This window comes from Eschscholzia californica, unplaced genomic scaffold (genome assembly GCF_041429995.1).
Source record: "Eschscholzia californica isolate CP2 unplaced genomic scaffold, dmEscCali1.0.p SCAF_3, whole genome shotgun sequence".
Lineage (NCBI taxonomy): Eukaryota > Viridiplantae > Streptophyta > Magnoliopsida > Ranunculales > Papaveraceae > Eschscholzia > Eschscholzia californica.
In genome coordinates, this window is record NW_028238420.1 from 17,149,328 (window position 1) to 17,165,411 (window position 16,084).

Sequence of the window (16,084 nt, forward strand, 5' to 3'; positions counted from 1 at the left end):
TAAAATCTCTTTTTCTGGGAAGATTGGACTTTAATTATTTTTTTGAATTTTGGGCCTAAAACACGTGGACCCTGAAAAAGTCTTAAATTCTTTAGTTACATAAAAATACAGTTATCTAATACTTTCTTTAGATACATGACTTATTCTGAATATAAATTCATTATTTCTTACCCATAAAAAACAATAGTTCTTCAACAAAAATAAATAAATAAAGGGTTATTTAGACATTGACCCCCATTTATTTAGCAATATTAGGGGGACACCCCTAAAATCATTTTCGTTTAGGCGTTACCCCCAAAGGCCCTTTTCCGTTGAAACAGCCGTGAAGGAGTCGTCGTGCGAACCGCACGCTCGCCCACTGACCAAAATACCCTTATTCTAATCCGACGGTCAGAAATAGCTATTTCGATGGAGGGTCCAAATCTATCCCATGTTTGAAACTGTCCCATCCCACTCCTCAGCAAATGAGAAAACGCGGGAGTTAATGCCTTGCTTTTCTTTCTCGATTTCTATCTAACCTTACCAACGAAACCCTAGAAATCTTTTCTTCTTTTCGAGCTTGGATTAGGGCAAAATCGAAGGTGGGTTTTGAGCAGCAAGGTTTAAATTGATGTCCATCTCTGTTTCTCTCTCTAAGGTTGTCGGTTAAGTTGCAAATCCTTCGATTATCATTAGTGGGTTGTAATGAACACCCTAAATTGTTCAGTGAGTAATGGCTTCTCTTCGTGAATTGTAAGTAGCTCTAAACCAAGCTTTATCATCTGTTTACTTGTCATTTGAGTCATTTACTTCATATACACTCGATATTTGATACTTGTAGTCTGGAATTTAGGGTTTTGTTCACACTTATGTCTTTAACTTTTAGTCTGGGATTTAGGTTCGTGTTAGTGATGTTGTTATGATAGGATTTATGGTTTGTGATCTTGTGCAATGTATAAGATAGTGATTATCAAATGTTATGCCTGTTAGTGATGTTGCTCTGTTGTTTTAACATTACAATGGCATGTTCTATTGTTCCTACTGTTGTGCTAACCTTATAATGCCATATTCTTGTTAGGTTAATGTTTCTTACATGTTATGATTAAGTTCTTAACTCAATTTTTGTGAATAATATAGTGATTATCAAATGTTATGCCTGTTAGTGATGTTGCTCTGTTGTTTTAACATTACAATGGCATGTTCTATTGTTCATACTGTTGTGTTAACCTTATAATGCCATATTCTTGTTAGGTTAATGTTTATTACATGTTATGATTAAGTTATTAACTCAATTTTTGTGAATAATATAGTGATTATCAAATGTTATGCCTGTTAGTGATGTTGTTCTGTTTTTTTAACATTACAATGCCATGTGATATTGTTCCTACTATTGTGTTAACTTTATAATGCCATATTCTTGTTAGGTTAATGTTTCTTACATGTTACGATTAAGTTATTAACTCAATTTTTGTGATTTGTAAATGTGGTTGCCTTCCTTCTATCTATCAGGCCTAGGGCAGAACTTGGTAGTTAAACTCTTATTGTTAACTATGATGGAAATTGGAGAACTTCCCAAAAGAAGGGAAAATGGAGATATGAGGACTATTTGTGTGGGAAGATTGCTATTTTTGAAGGTATTGATGGGGATGAGCTAAACATTGTGGATTTGATTAAAGGTATGGGGTCTAGGGACATGGATTTGGTAGGACACAATATGGTGTTCTCTGATACGCAGAAGGGTTTGATTGAAGCTGTTAGTCAAATCTTTCCAAAGAGTCCACACAGATTTTGTTTCAGACACTTGTACAAGAACTTTAAGAAGTCATTTGGTGGTGATCACCTTAAGAACTTGTCATGGTCAGCAGCCAAAGCATACAAGAAAGAAGATTATAAAAAATGGGCTGATGAACTGAAGAAAGATGATGAAAGAGCATACCAGTGGCTGCATAGGCTAGATGTTAGTTCATGGGCCAGGGCATTCTTAGATGAAAGAACTAAATGTGAACATATCACAAACAACTTCTCAGAGAGTTTGAATAGTTGGATAGGAGATCTTAGAGATTTACCCCTGTCATCAATGGTAGATAAATTTCATTTGATGATGATGTCTCTTTTATATGAAAGAAGCAAGATAGCTAGGAAATGGGATCCAAATGGAATTGTTCCAAGAGCACAGAGAGTGATAGATAACTTCAAGAAGAACATAAACAGGTTTAGAATCCAAGGTTCAAGTGATCATCTTTTTAATATCTATGAGGTTAACACTCCTAATAGATGGACAGTCAATTTAACTTCTCTCACTTGTACTTGTTGTGTATGGGATCTTACTGGCATCCCTTGCCAACATGCTGTCCCTATTATCTTGCAGACTAGGATTGCATGGGCAGAGTAAGTGTCTCTTCTATTCATTACTTGTGTACTTGTTTTATATCTATTCTGTTTTGGTAAGGTTTTAATGTATTGTACTTTGCTATGACAGATTTTGCTCTCCTTTTCATAGAGTGAAAACATATTTAGAAGCATATGATGGATTTATCACACCCATGAGGCAAATGAAGGATTGGGAAGAAGTAAGTGTCTCTTTTATTCATTAGTTATAATTGTTTTGAATTGTCTTTCATATTTGAATACTTACTAATAAGATTCAATAGTCTGCATATGAGGTACTCCCACCATTGTTACTAAGGCCTGCTGGTAGACCAAAGAAACAAAGGAGAAGAGACATAGATGAGGGACCTTCAAATGCTAAAACTCAGAAAAGGTGCAATAAGTGCAAAGGGTTAGGTCACAATAGCAGGACATGCAAAGGTCCAAAAGCAGTACCACAAGAACCTACAACCACAACAAGACAACAACCTTCTTCACAAATACTTGGAGTTTCTCAACCACTTGGAGCTTCACAACCTCCTGTTTCTCAAGTAGCTTCTTCCTCTCAGCCATCAACTTCACAATCTGCAGTACAGAGGGAAGGTCCTCTAACCTACTTTGGGAGGAAACCAACTAGACCAATTGCTCAGGTGTTTAGGCCATCCAAGATGATTCCAAGGAAGAAGAAGTAAGGTTTATTGCCATCTCTTTTGTGTTTCTTAAACATCTATATGAAGTTTAAGTAGTTGATGAACATCTATTTTGAGTTATAGGGTATATGTTATTTGCATAGGTTTGATTTTGAATTTCTTGATAAATTTGTGTCTCATGGCAGGAACATAAAGCAAAAGACAATGTCTTATAACCATAACATTACTTCACATTTGGAATTTCTTGTTAAATTTGTTACAAAACTCTTCAAGAGTAGTTGTGATTACAATTTGAGTTTGAGACGAGCTAGACGAGCTATTATCCTTGTCTTTAACTGGCATACCCATGGGACAATCTTTCTTCCAATGACCCACCTCACCGCATCCATAACATCCTTGAATTCTATGTTGCCTAATAGGTTTTGTTGCACCTCCTTTGATCGCATCGTCGAGCCACTGAAAACTATCACATTTGAGGTATTGACACAAATATTTTCTTCCTGGGTTTTTTGACGTATTCGACACCATTACTTTACGAATACCATCGCAACTTCCATTTGTGCATGATGAATACATGAAGGGACAATCTAACGCCTCATGACCCTTCAAAAGGCATACCTGACATTGTGTTTCCTACAAAAACATGTAGCAACTAGAGTTTGGTAAAACACCTCACTGTTAATAAAGTAATTAGTGAAGGCCCCCCAATTGAAATCGAATAGAATATGAATACCTGACTAGCAGAACCTGATTTTGTCCCTCCTCCCATTGTTTTCAGCATGAGTACTTCGACTAAACTTTGCTTCCCAAGATATACAGAGATTTTGCAAGGTGAAGGTGAATGGTTTGGGTTCGGGTTTATACAGAAAGAGGGTTATGACCGTTGGAGATGGGTAGGGGTAAAGCTGGAATGATGTTCCAACAGCTATATCAAACATGGGATAGATCTGGACCCTCCATCGAATTAGCTATTTCTGACCGTCGGATTAGAATAAGAGTATTTTGGTCAGTGGGCGAGCGTGCGGTTCGCACGACGACTACTTCACGGCTGCTTCAACGGAAAAGGGACTTTGGGGGTTAACGTCTAAACGAAAATGATTTTAGGGGTGTCCTCCTAATATTGCTAAATAAATGGGGGTCATTGTCTAAATAACCCATAAATAAATAATAAATAAAGAACAAAAGTTTTTATGGTGGCATATGAACTATTCCCTGTATACATGTTTACTTTATTAAAAATATATTTATCCATATATAATAAACCTGAAGAATTCTTTTGTTTTTTTTTTTTGTTGAGAGGAAGAATTATTTTGTTAAGCAAATACTACTATTCTCTGATTAAAGTTTTTATTCTTCAAAAGGGATTATATGCCTAAGCCTTTTTGTTCTGACCATTCTTTCCTAGGATTAGATACCCTCATTTGAAGCATCTACTCTGATTATAATATTCCACAATTGTGTTTTGCGGTTTAAAACAATTGAAAAGGAAAAAAAATGAAAAGAATGATTTTAGGATATGATAGGCCGGCGGAGTCTTTGCAAGGTCAATTATGAAATTCATTTTTTATTTTTTTTTATTTTTTTTTTATTTTTTTTTTTGTTGATATTCACAATATGACATGGATTACATCATATAATAGGATAAATATGACATGAAGATTAAGTGAGCACATAAACTGCCATAAATACGACACAGAGATCCGTAAACGTCATATAAGACGCCTCATAAGACTTCCTAAAGCCCATTTACACTACCCTATATTCATATTTTTTTTAGCGAAAGTTAGTAAAGAAGGGGATTTTTAGTTCCAAGTAAAGTAAATGTGTGAATTTCAGAATTCAATTATTTAGATTATAAGTACAACAAACTGGTCTATCAGTTATTTGCAATTGTGAAATTGTTAGACCTTTTAAATTTCGTTTCGGATCACTTGTATGAGTATGGAATGTCCATTGTGTTGGGTGGTCTTCGGCATCTCTCATCCCAAAAGCTAGTTTGATGATGAACCAGTCCAACTATAATCAAGCCACAAGAAAAGTCCTGCCAACTTAGAGTGAAAGTGCTTTCAACTTGGGATAGGTTAGACGTGTAAATTCATTGTAGTGGACTAATTTCCGATTTCAAATCAGCTTTCGGTCCACACCTGTTCGCGTAGTTAATATGAGTCAAAGTTAAATAAAATATCTCCATGTACTTTCTAAAATCATGGTTAGTTAGTCACACACGATGTTGTTAGTGCTAGGTTCAACTCTAAACATTCTTTTAATAATCAATGGATATTGATCACTAAATTTTTTATCATTTTTAATGTTTCCAAGGAATTTGTCCCTTGACTAAACCAATAAAAGTATATAGTCTGGCTTCCAACTATATCTAGTTCCATTAGCAATGATAAATAAATAAAAAGATAGCTACTAGGACTGTAAAGTTTGAAAATAATATCAGATTAATCTCATGATAGCTTCGATATATTTATTAAATTGAGAACTGATTAACTAGATATTTGTCTAATAGAAGAATAAAATCTCACCAACATGTTTGTACACCATCTCTCCAAGACTGTCAACTTTACCACTAAACATTCTATTTACATTAACTGAAAGAAAATATGGAACTAGCTTACGGATAGGAACCTATTGTTGAGTTTATAGCCATCGCTCAACATTTGATAGTCTAAGTGGTGGATAATGTTGAAGTAAATTCTAAAATTTTGGAGGTCTCAGGTTCGTTTCTTGGAAGAGGTGGATTCCATAGTTTATTGAACTTGGGTATAAAGGTATAAATAATGCTGACGGGTTTCAGGCCATAGTTTAGTTGGATTACAGCCCGTTCTTATAAGTGTTTGAATTAGGCGGTTATCGTGTTTATCACATTTTTGATGTATCAGTGTCATTGCCTGACTATCGTTGATCGTTGTCAGTTTCCAAAAAAAAGAAAAATTTACAGTCATGTAACTCAAAACCAATTGGTAATTATGAGTGGGGAGGACCTAGACATTGTATTCTTGGTTGCTATATCGTCTTTCTCTTATGTAGGTCTATTCTAACTAGCCCCCTCACATGTAGTATTCTTTGCACCTAACATGTATTTTTTTCCTTTTTGAGTAACCTCGAGCGCTTACAGTTTGTAAACCTACAACATGTATGCCTGACACTAAAATTAGTAATGAGTAGAGAAGATTTAAACATTATATTCTTAGTTGCTAGATTACCTTTCTCCCATGTGGGACTATTCTCATAGCTATTGTCAACCACATCCATCATTCTCCACTGAACTAAGCGATTTTAGAAAAACTTTAACAGAGTTTGAAAATCACCTTCAAAGTATCAACTTTGTAACTTTATGTGCTGCGGCCCAAGATACTCCATGTAAAATTGCCAAAGCTTCTCCTTCGTCTACTCCGAGGATGGCTTCTCCTGCTTGCATGTTTGAATCTCGTTTCATCATGAACCATGAAATACACAACAGTAAGTTGAATAACCATAGTAGTAACCCATGGTTTTAATCTATTTTTGGCAGGTGAAAGGGCGAAACATCCACAGATGACCATAAATTGGATAAAGGTCTAAAAGAGCCAAAAGTTTGTTTCGCCCCTCTTCCTAAACAGAGTTAGGACCTACATCATTCTCTTGGGACAATGCCACTCGAAAAACACACGTCAACTTCGTCTTCCCGAATTAAACTCATTAAAATTGAACTTTATATAGACATATAAATTTAAAACATGATAGTCACTAATGCAGAATTCCTTAACAAACTTAAACTCAACACCTTGAGTTCCGTCTGGCAGAGAGAAATGTCAATTACACGAAAGGCCAGATAATATTATAATATCTGCTTGTCATATCGGGAAGATAAAAACAAATGACTTGATTGAAAAGATTTCATTAATAGCCATGTGGGACTATTCTGAAACTAAAATTAGCAATGAGTAGAGAAGATTTAAACATTATATTCTTAGTTGTTAGATTACCTTTCTCCCATGTGGGACTAATCTCACCTGGCCTTCATTAAACCAGTGATTTACCACCATCATGTAAAATCTATATACTTAAACCACACAAGTATGTTGTGAAAAGGGATCCGATATTTAACCTTTGTTTTCTCATGAACTCTTAACTCGCAACATTAAACTGACTTGAGCTTAGGAACCCGCCTTTGTAGGTACCATCATCAAGTCATCAACAACACCAAGGAAGTAACCAAATTGAGGGCAACGAGAACGGTTGTTCCACGGATATCTGAGAAGCCACTTCCCGACATAGCCAGCTACCGATTTTGTCATCAATAAATTAACGCTCGAAATCTAACTAGCATTTTCTTTAATTGATTAACTAAACCTAATCATTATAAAATCAACAATTATTCCACTAAACCCCATCTAGGGGTGTACTCGAGTCGAGCCCATGCGAGTAGTAAGATCTTCAAGCTCGGCTAGTGTCCTTGATTGTTTGATTAAGCTCGAATTGGAGCTCAATCGAGTAACTGTCAACTTTCTGGAGCTCGACTAGTATATGTTTCAAAGAGCTCGAGCTCGCATCGTTTTAAGCACGTTTATCAAAATACTTCAATTTAAAACATCTTTCCAATAATGTTGAATTTATAATGATTAGGTTTAGTTAATCTATTAAAGAAAATGCTAGTTAGATTTCGAGCGTTAATTTATTGATGACAAAATCGGTAGCTGGTTATGTTGGGAAGTGGCTTCTCAGATATCCGTGGAACAACTGTTCTCGTTACCCTCAATTTGGTTACTTCCTTGGTGTTGTTGATGACTTGATGATGGTTTCTACAAAGGCGGGTTCCTAAGCTCAAGTCAGTTTAATGTTGCGAGTTAAGAGTTCATGAGAAAACAAAGGTTAAATATAGGATCCTTTTTCACAGCATACTTGTGTGGTTTAATTATATAGATTTTACATGGTGGTGGTAAATCACTAGTTTAATGAAGGCCACGTGACAAGGCCATTAATGAAATCTTTCCAATCAAGTCATTTGTTTTTATCTTCCCGATATGACAAGCAGATATTATAATATTATCTGACCTTTCGTGTAATTGACATTTCTCTCTGGCAGACGGAACTCAAGGTGTTGAGTTTAAGTTTGTTAAGGAATTCTGCATTAGTTAATATCATGTTTTAAATTTATGTGTCTATATAAAGTTCAATTTTAATGAGTTTAAGTCGGGAAAACGAAGTTGATGTGTGTTTTTCGAGTGGCATTGTCGCAAGAGAATGATGTAGGTCCTAACTCTGTTTAGGAGGAGGGGCGAAACAAACCTTTGGCTCTTTTAGACCTTTATCCAATTTATGGTCATCTGTGGATGTTTCGCCCTTTCACCTGCCAAAAATAGATTAAAACCATGGCTTAGTACGATGGTTATTCAACTCACTGTTGTGTATTTCATGGTTCATGATGAAACGAGATTCAAACATGCACGCAGGAGAAGTCATCCTCGGAGTAGACGAAGGAGAAGCTTTGGAAATTTTACATGGAGTATCTTGGGCCGTAGACATTGATGGTTGGTATTATATGTATAAGTTTCAATACAAATACATAATTATTAACTACACTAAAATAGATAGTGTTAAACGAGTTGTTCACGAGTAGCTCGGGATACACTAAAGAATGATCAAGCTCAACTCGTTTATATAAACGAGAATGATTTTAAGCTCGTGTTAAGCTCGTACTCATTAGTCTTCGAACACGAGCAATAGTCGAGCCCAGCTCGAGCAGCTCGTTTTATGCTTGACTCAACTACACCCCTAATCCCATCAGAACCACGACTACGTTAACCACTACGTTATTCTAAAGTGTAGAAATTTTAATTCCGCACTAAGTTGATATATACTGCATTTGTATAGTACTATTTTTTAATTTATACTTTAGATGTGAAGTTGAAAACATGTGCAAAGATGCTAAAGACGAGCTCATGGGCACAACACAACCCACCAACCCTACTCCTCAAATTCCTTTGTTATAAATAGATGGTTGGCCAGGAAGAGTCTTTGGTGTCTTATTAGTTACTTTGCTCAACTCTTCCCCATCCAAAATAATGTCTTTCCTATTACAAATGCACTCAATATTTATAGTTTCTTTCTCTTTTGCTGTTTAAATAATGACAGAAGGCACTAAATTTCATCACAGAGTTTACTTCTTAAGTACTTCATTCTCCTTCTCATTTTAGCCCACCCACCATTAAACTTTTGCATACTTAACAAAATGGTTGCCGATAGTGGGAATACTGTTGGTGGTGGTGGTGGTGGTGTTGGTGGTGGTGGTGGAAGAACATCCTCAATGGAAGTGGTGAGAAATAGAAAAAATTCATCAACAAGGGGATGTGGGTTTTGTAGAAAAGAAGATTTTTTTCCAGAAGAATCATTTCAGAGTTGGAAAAGTTATGTAAACGCATTAAGAGAAACAAAAACAAGATTAAAAGATAGATTACTGACAAGATCAAAAGAAGAAGATGAATTAACTGAGATGAGACAGAGAAGTCAAAATGAAATGAAGAAAAATTTAAATTGGTGGGATTTGATTTGGTTTGGTTTTGGAGCTGTTTTTGGTGCTGGAATTTATGTATTAACTGGTTTAGAAGCAAGAAGAGATGCTGGACCTGCCATTATTATTTCATTCTTGGTTTCTGGTTTCTCTGCCATGCTTTGTGTCTTCTGCTACACCGAATTCGCTATTGAGATCCCTGTTGCAGGTAACTTTCTCTTTTCACAACTTATTGGTTTGATTCTTGTTTACCAAGTGCTTACTCAATAAGTTTTGTCCGTGGTATTCGGTAATAAGGTTTCGTTATTGAAATTTGACTTAGCTTAAGTGACTATAGTGGTGTTCTATTTTCCAAATGATTTGGAATCTGACTCGACATCTTAACGGTATTGAGAGTCCAATTTCGTAATGCTTAATTGTTTTTATCTGAATCGTGCATCTGACTCGTTTGAATTCAGTTAGATTTTGGGTACATTTCAGTAAGACACAAAAATATTCGAATTAAAATAAGAATTGTACGTATTTGCAGGTGGATCATTTGCCTATATAAGGGTAGAGCTCGGCGATTTCGTTGCTTTCCTTGCAGCTGGTAACATACTTTTCGAGTACATAGTGGGGGCAGCAAGTGTGGCTCGTACTTGGACGTCTTATTTTACCACTCTCTGCAATCATAACCCTGATGATTTTCGTATATATGTTTCTTCACTGCCAGAAAACTACAACTATCTCGACCCACTCGCTGTTGTCATTGCAATTCTTGTTGGTATGTTGGATTTTTTGCTTAGACTCATCTATTTTCCTAATTAATTACTTAAGAACACCCCATAAATCACATATAGGTAAGAAGGTAGATACTCTTGTTCATTATTTTAAAATTTTAACCAACTTTTGATTATAAAATTCATTTGATAAGATATGATCAATATTGGACGAAGATCACCTTTACAAATAATAGTTAAAATGTGACCAAGAAAGTATATTTCATTACACACTACTTAGAGGTTTTATCAGTGGCGTGGCTGAGATTTTGGGGGTCCGGTGCTAAATTTTAACCCGGGCCCTAAAATATTATCATGACAAAAAAGATACATTTGTAAAAGTATTAATGCATGCAATGATTACATAACACTAGTATGAATATAAGCTTTTTTTTTTAACAAAATAAAACAAGAATGTAAGTATGATCTGAAAAATCCAATTCAACACGTAAAACCTGTATTTTTTGGGATTATTTCTCAAATGTCCCCCAACTTTGTGACCAGCTTCCTGCCTAGTCCCCTAGATTAGCAAAATACCCATATGGCCCCCCTTTTCAGATTCCGTTATAACACCGTCAACTAGTCATATTTTCTCTCTCCTCCATCTCATCTATTCTCTCTGCCACTTCATCTTCTCCGGCGACCTTCAAACATAAAAAAAAAATTAATTTAATTTTTTTTTCTCTTTCCTCTCTCTCTCTAAATTTTATTTTTCTTTCCTCTCTCTCTCTCTCTAGATCTGACAGACCAGATCTGTTCGTGTTCATTACGAACAGACTAGGTCTGTTCGTGAAACCTCTCTCTCTAGATCTGTTCTAGAGAGAGAGAGAGGAAAGGAAAACAATTTAGAGAGAGAAAGGAGAGACAAAAAAAAATTAATTTTTTTTTTATGTTTGAAGGTCGCCGGCCGGCGACCTTTGCCGGAGAAGATGATGAGGTGGCGAGAAGATGAAGTGTCAGAGAGAATAGATGAGATGGAGGAGAGAGAAAATATGACTAGTTGACGGTGTTATAAATGAATCTGAAAAAGGGGGCCATATGGGTATTTTTGCTAATCTAGGGGGCTAGGCAGGAAGCTGGTCACAAAGTTGGGGGTCATTTGAGAAATAACCCTATTTTTTGCATAAGAAATTACTAAGATGACAAAACAACCCTATTGTATTTTAGTAGGTAAGAGGGAGAGAGAGAGAGAGAGAGAGAGAGGAAGAAAAAACAAAAAAAAAAAAAAGAGAAATGAATAGAGGTTCAAAGAAAAGTAGAGACAAAGTAAAGAGAGAAAGAGAAATGAAAAACATACACACAAAGAGAAATAATAATATAAAGAAACAAAGAGAGGAAGAGATTAGAGGGGCCTTTATAACATCTGTAACATAAAAGCATGGGTTTATGCTAAAAAATAGACCATGGGTCTGATATTGGGTTGGGCGCCCTTAGCACAATTTTTTTCAAAAACATATGAATAACAGATCTTAACATTGTAAAGAGAAGAACTCGTACTCGAGACCTCTCATGCACATGAGCGGGTTCCAAACCAGCTAGACTACCGTACCTTCTTGTTTTTTGTCTTACAATTTGTTTCTAAATAGACAGCAGCTTAACATGAGCAAAATGGGGCCCTCGTGTGGAGGGGGGCCCGGTGCGACGGCGCCGGTTGCACCCCCTCTCCCTCTCCCCTGGGTTTTATAGCGCTTACGAAGAATAAGATAATATATTTTAAATACCTAATATGTTGCTAATTCCTTGACATATACCTTCATAGATTCGGAAGAGGAAAACGAACTCCTCCGTAAATCTTCTCAACCAAAATGGTTCTGAATCTCTTTGACCATTGCTCCGTTTTCAACTTATGCGCAAAATAACCAACCTTTTGTTTTGACTCTTCTAACAAACTAAACTAGATATCATTAAAGAATGTGAACTATGTAGTTGTTGAACGTCGTTTATCTCCTTTTCACCCAAATCAGAATCACAATAACTTGTAGTAATGGTATTGTGGTGCTTAGAAACATGATATCTTTTCCAGGTGTCTACTTTAAATATTATAAGATCCTAAATGGCTGTATTCATATCAGCTTCACTTAGATTATGCATGACCTGACTTACCACACGAGTTTATGATATCTTTCTATGTGTGGGAACATGATGGAGAAGTTCCTCCAATCCATGATTTTGCTTAATTGGTGTATTGATAGACTGCAAACCTATCATATCAGTCTCCTTCAACAAATCTAGGATATTATTTGCTCTAGTTGTGACAAAAATTTCTTGCTTTGATCTGATAACTTCAATGCGTAAAAAATACTTCAATCTTCCAAGGTCTTTCATATGAAATTCAGATGATAAGCAAGTCTTCCAACAAGACCGACCCTGACCCAAAACAAATAAAGCTTCCATTTGGACCACCAACTTTTAGAGTCCCTAGTTATAAGATGCTCCTATAGAGTGTCAAGTTCAACAAAAAATTAAAAATATAGTGTCACTAAATGAAGTGATCTCAGCCTAGACCCACTCCATTGCTAGGAATTCCAAAAGTCAAAAGGCCACAACTTGATTATAGCTTCATACGGGTCCACATCATTACCTCCCTTTTTTACAAGGGGGAATTTGGCCAAAACTCAAGTAGACTGAAGTTAGTCGCCTGTAGCCTTAGTTCAATTTGGGCCGACCAGAAATGGCTAGCAACCGGCCAACACATCACTTGATTAGGAATGTCATGGTCTTAGGTCCGTCATCAGCTCTTGCCATCTTTGGTATTAAGAAAGTCATATCACTATTGTCTGTTAAGGCCACGTCAGTTAGCAAACGTGCCACATCATTAAGTACACGTAGTAAACTGATCCACTTTTTCTCTTCAATTTCTTTTCGACTGGCAAGTATAACATCGGGCCATGTGAACGAGATTGTCTCGCGATAATCTCGTTCTTGCATATTTTGTGTAAATCAACAACATATGTAGACAGATTTTTAGTCTTGATTCATACACATACCCTTACACGAGAAATCATATATAACTAATCTGTTTGCTCCTTCCTAATGGTTTGAGATAAAGTATCCTAAATCTGTTTTGATGTGGGGAGTTGAACAAATAAAATCATCACATCGGGTTCTGTGATACTGACAAGCCAACCTTTCACTATGTCATTCTCCACATGATTTCTCGTACAAAGCATCATCAATAGAGGGTACTCTAGTTTTGCCTGTTAGATTATCCCAATTTTCTTGGAACTGCAACAAATGTTTCAACAGCTTCGGACCAAATAGAGTATTCTGTATTATTAAGTTTCATTGTTTCACTCGATAACGAATGGTCACTGGTTCAGGTGCAAGATTTGAGGTTTTACATGAGTGACTCATGTTTGAAAAATGACAAAAAAAAAAACTTTCAGTAATATACTAAAATCAATCACAATAATAAAGAACGAGTAGTAAAATCGAAACCTCTTTTTTCAAGAAAAAAGGAAAAAAGAAATAGCAAAAAAAAAAATGGAATTGCTTGCTACCAACTTAAAATGTAATCAAGACAGTATATTTCATTACAAACCTCTTAAGAGGTAGTTATTGGCTTACCAAGAATAAGATAAAATATTCTGAATATATTGGTATTCTAAATACCTATATGTTGCTTATTCCTTGATATCATACCATTCTTATTTTAGTTCTAATTCTTCATTTTGATATCCTGATTTTCTGCGAACTAATTATTCACAAGATTACAACCAAAATTTGACAATGTATTATCATGCTATAATAGCACGAAAGTCGTCCACTAGCAATCCAACAGAGTGGTGTAAACTTGGTGGAAGAATGAGCGTTTAGCGAACGGATACTGATTACAATTATTTTCTGGCTTTTTGATATATTCTTTCCGCTTCGTACAGGTATAACTGCTAGTATTAGCACCAAAGCATCATCAAGATTCAACTTCATGGCTACAATAGTAAACGTTTCAGTAATTCTACTCATAATTGTAGCAGGACTTATCCATGCTAATCCGGAAAATTTTACTACCAACTTTGCACCTCATGGTGCTAGAGGGATATTTACAGCTTCCGCTGTTCTATTTTTCGCTTATATCGGATTTGATGCAGTAGCAACCATGGCTGAAGAAACAAGAAACCCAGGAAAAGATATCCCAATTGGACTTGTTGGCTCCATGATTTTCATCATATTTGTTTACTGTATTCTAGCATTTACCCTTTGCCTCATGCAACCTTATACTGCAATTGACACAAATGCTCCATTTGCTATTGCATTTCAAGCTGTGGGGTTGAATTGGGCAAAGTATTTGGTAGCCTTTGGAGCTGTGATTGGTATGTCTACTAACTTACTTGCTAGTATTATTGGCCAAGCTCGATATTTCACACATATCGGTCGAACCCACATGGCTCCACCGTGGTTAGCTACTATTAATGAGAAAACTGGTACCCCAGTTAACGCGACAATAGTAATGACACTGGCAAATTGCATTGTGGGGTTGTTTACTGATCTTGGCGTTCTTTCAAATTTACTATCCATTTCAACGTTGTTAATATTTTCACTAGTTGCAGTATCACTTTTAGTTAGGAGATACTATGTAAATGGGGTGACGTCGGATTATGACAGAAATAAGTTCGTTGGGTTCTTAGTAGTTATAATTGGAGCGTCGATTTCCACATCAATTTATTGGGCAGTTAGTGATGGTTGGGTCGGTTATATAGTGACAGTATCGATATGGTTTTTGGCTACATTGGGTTTGAATGTGATGGTGAAACAAGGAAGAAACCCAAAGTTATGGGGAGTACCATTTGTTCCTTGGTTACCATCAGCTACAATTGCCATGAATGTGTTCTTGTTAGGTTCATTAGATGGGGCTTCGTTTATGAGGTTTGGTGTTTGGACAGGGATTTTGCTTGTTTACTACTTCTTTGTTGGACTTCATGCATCTTATGACTCCGCGAAAGAAGTGAGACAGGGGAAGGAGGAATCAGCAGTAATGAGGAACGTCGAGACCGGGACTAGTACTTTCGTGTCGACTGCTGGATAAGGATCGCGGCAAGAGTTAGAGGAATAAATCAAGTGGAAGAAACTCGTCTTAGTAGTTTTTTTTTTGTGGAAGAAAATTTGCTTAACTTTGTTTGGTAGATGATTCTGATGTAATTCTGTTTTTTTAGGTTATCAATAGGCACTTGCCAATAAAATGCATTTAAGACTATCTTGTTTTAGAATCCTGGTCACCCCATAATGGATTGACAAATTCTATTTATCCCTCCATTTTGGTCCCTCCCCCAGCCCTCCGCTGATGTACAAAACTCTCCAATCAGCATATATTGGTGGGAAAATTTAGTCAAAACTTTGTAAATTTTTTGTTTCGATAAAAACAGATCAGTCGATTTTTTTTTTGTCTTCAGCTCCCTACTTACTTTTTTAATGTGCAGCAACTTGCGACAGTTTTGCAACACCTTTCCTAAAAATATTAGAGTTTTAACCAAACAAAATACAAATATTTGAGTTTTTAGCAAAAAAAATAATTTGGATTTTTAACAAAAAAAATATAGTTTGTCTATTTAACTAAAAAGAAAATTTAACTGGGCCCTCGGCCCAATTTCTTGACTAAAATAATAAATACATTACATAGAAAAGAGTTGAAAATAAGCAAAGAGTATACTGTGTTTATAAGTGGTGGTTGTTTTGTGTTAGAATTTGTGGATCTTACGAAGAAGAATATTGATAAGAAAAGAAAGGGTTATTTTCCAAATATCTCCAACTTTGTGATCAGCTTCTTGCCTAGCCCCCTACTTTATTAAAATACCTAAATGACCCCCTTTTTTTCAGTTACCGTTAAATATCCGTTA

The 16,084-nt window shown here is 35.9% G+C and overlaps 2 protein-coding genes across 2 annotated transcripts; both read left to right on the top strand.

The window, feature by feature from the left end:
* Positions 1-1,657: 1,657 nt before the first annotated feature.
* LOC147548759 (uncharacterized) lies at positions 1,658-3,038 on the top strand. Its single transcript, XM_086668111.1, has 3 exons — positions 1,658-2,367; positions 2,459-2,549; positions 2,631-3,038. Exons 1-3 carry the CDS (start codon positions 1,658-1,660, stop codon positions 3,036-3,038), a joined length of 1,209 nt encoding a protein of 402 aa, XP_086524237.1.
* A 5,835-nt stretch (positions 3,039-8,873) lies between these two features.
* Positions 8,874-15,444, top strand: LOC147548760 (cationic amino acid transporter 1-like). Its single transcript, XM_086671252.1, has 3 exons — positions 8,874-9,703; positions 10,025-10,258; positions 14,132-15,444. The coding sequence occupies exons 1-3, from the start codon at positions 9,217-9,219 to the stop codon at positions 15,274-15,276; spliced, it is 1,866 nt and encodes a 621-aa protein (XP_086527378.1). The 5' UTR covers positions 8,874-9,216; the 3' UTR covers positions 15,277-15,444.
* The last annotated feature ends 640 nt before the right edge of the window (positions 15,445-16,084 follow it).

Bases quoted from the DNA above. Each gene is read 5' to 3' on its own strand.
- LOC147548759 (XM_086668111.1), top strand. From the start codon at position 1,658: ATGGGGTCTAGGGACATGGATTTGGTAGGACACAATATGGTGTTCTCT. The intron at 2,368-2,458 runs GTAAGTGTCTCT...TTGCTATGACAG, and splicing joins ACTAGGATTGCATGGGCAGA to ATTTTGCTCTCCTTTTCATA. The intron at 2,550-2,630 runs GTAAGTGTCTCT...AAGATTCAATAG, and splicing joins AAATGAAGGATTGGGAAGAA to TCTGCATATGAGGTACTCCC.
- LOC147548760 (XM_086671252.1), top strand. From the start codon at position 9,217: ATGGTTGCCGATAGTGGGAATACTGTTGGTGGTGGTGGTGGTGGTGTT. The intron at 9,704-10,024 runs GTAACTTTCTCT...ACGTATTTGCAG, and splicing joins TATTGAGATCCCTGTTGCAG to GTGGATCATTTGCCTATATA. The intron at 10,259-14,131 runs GTATGTTGGATT...CGCTTCGTACAG, and splicing joins TGTCATTGCAATTCTTGTTG to GTATAACTGCTAGTATTAGC.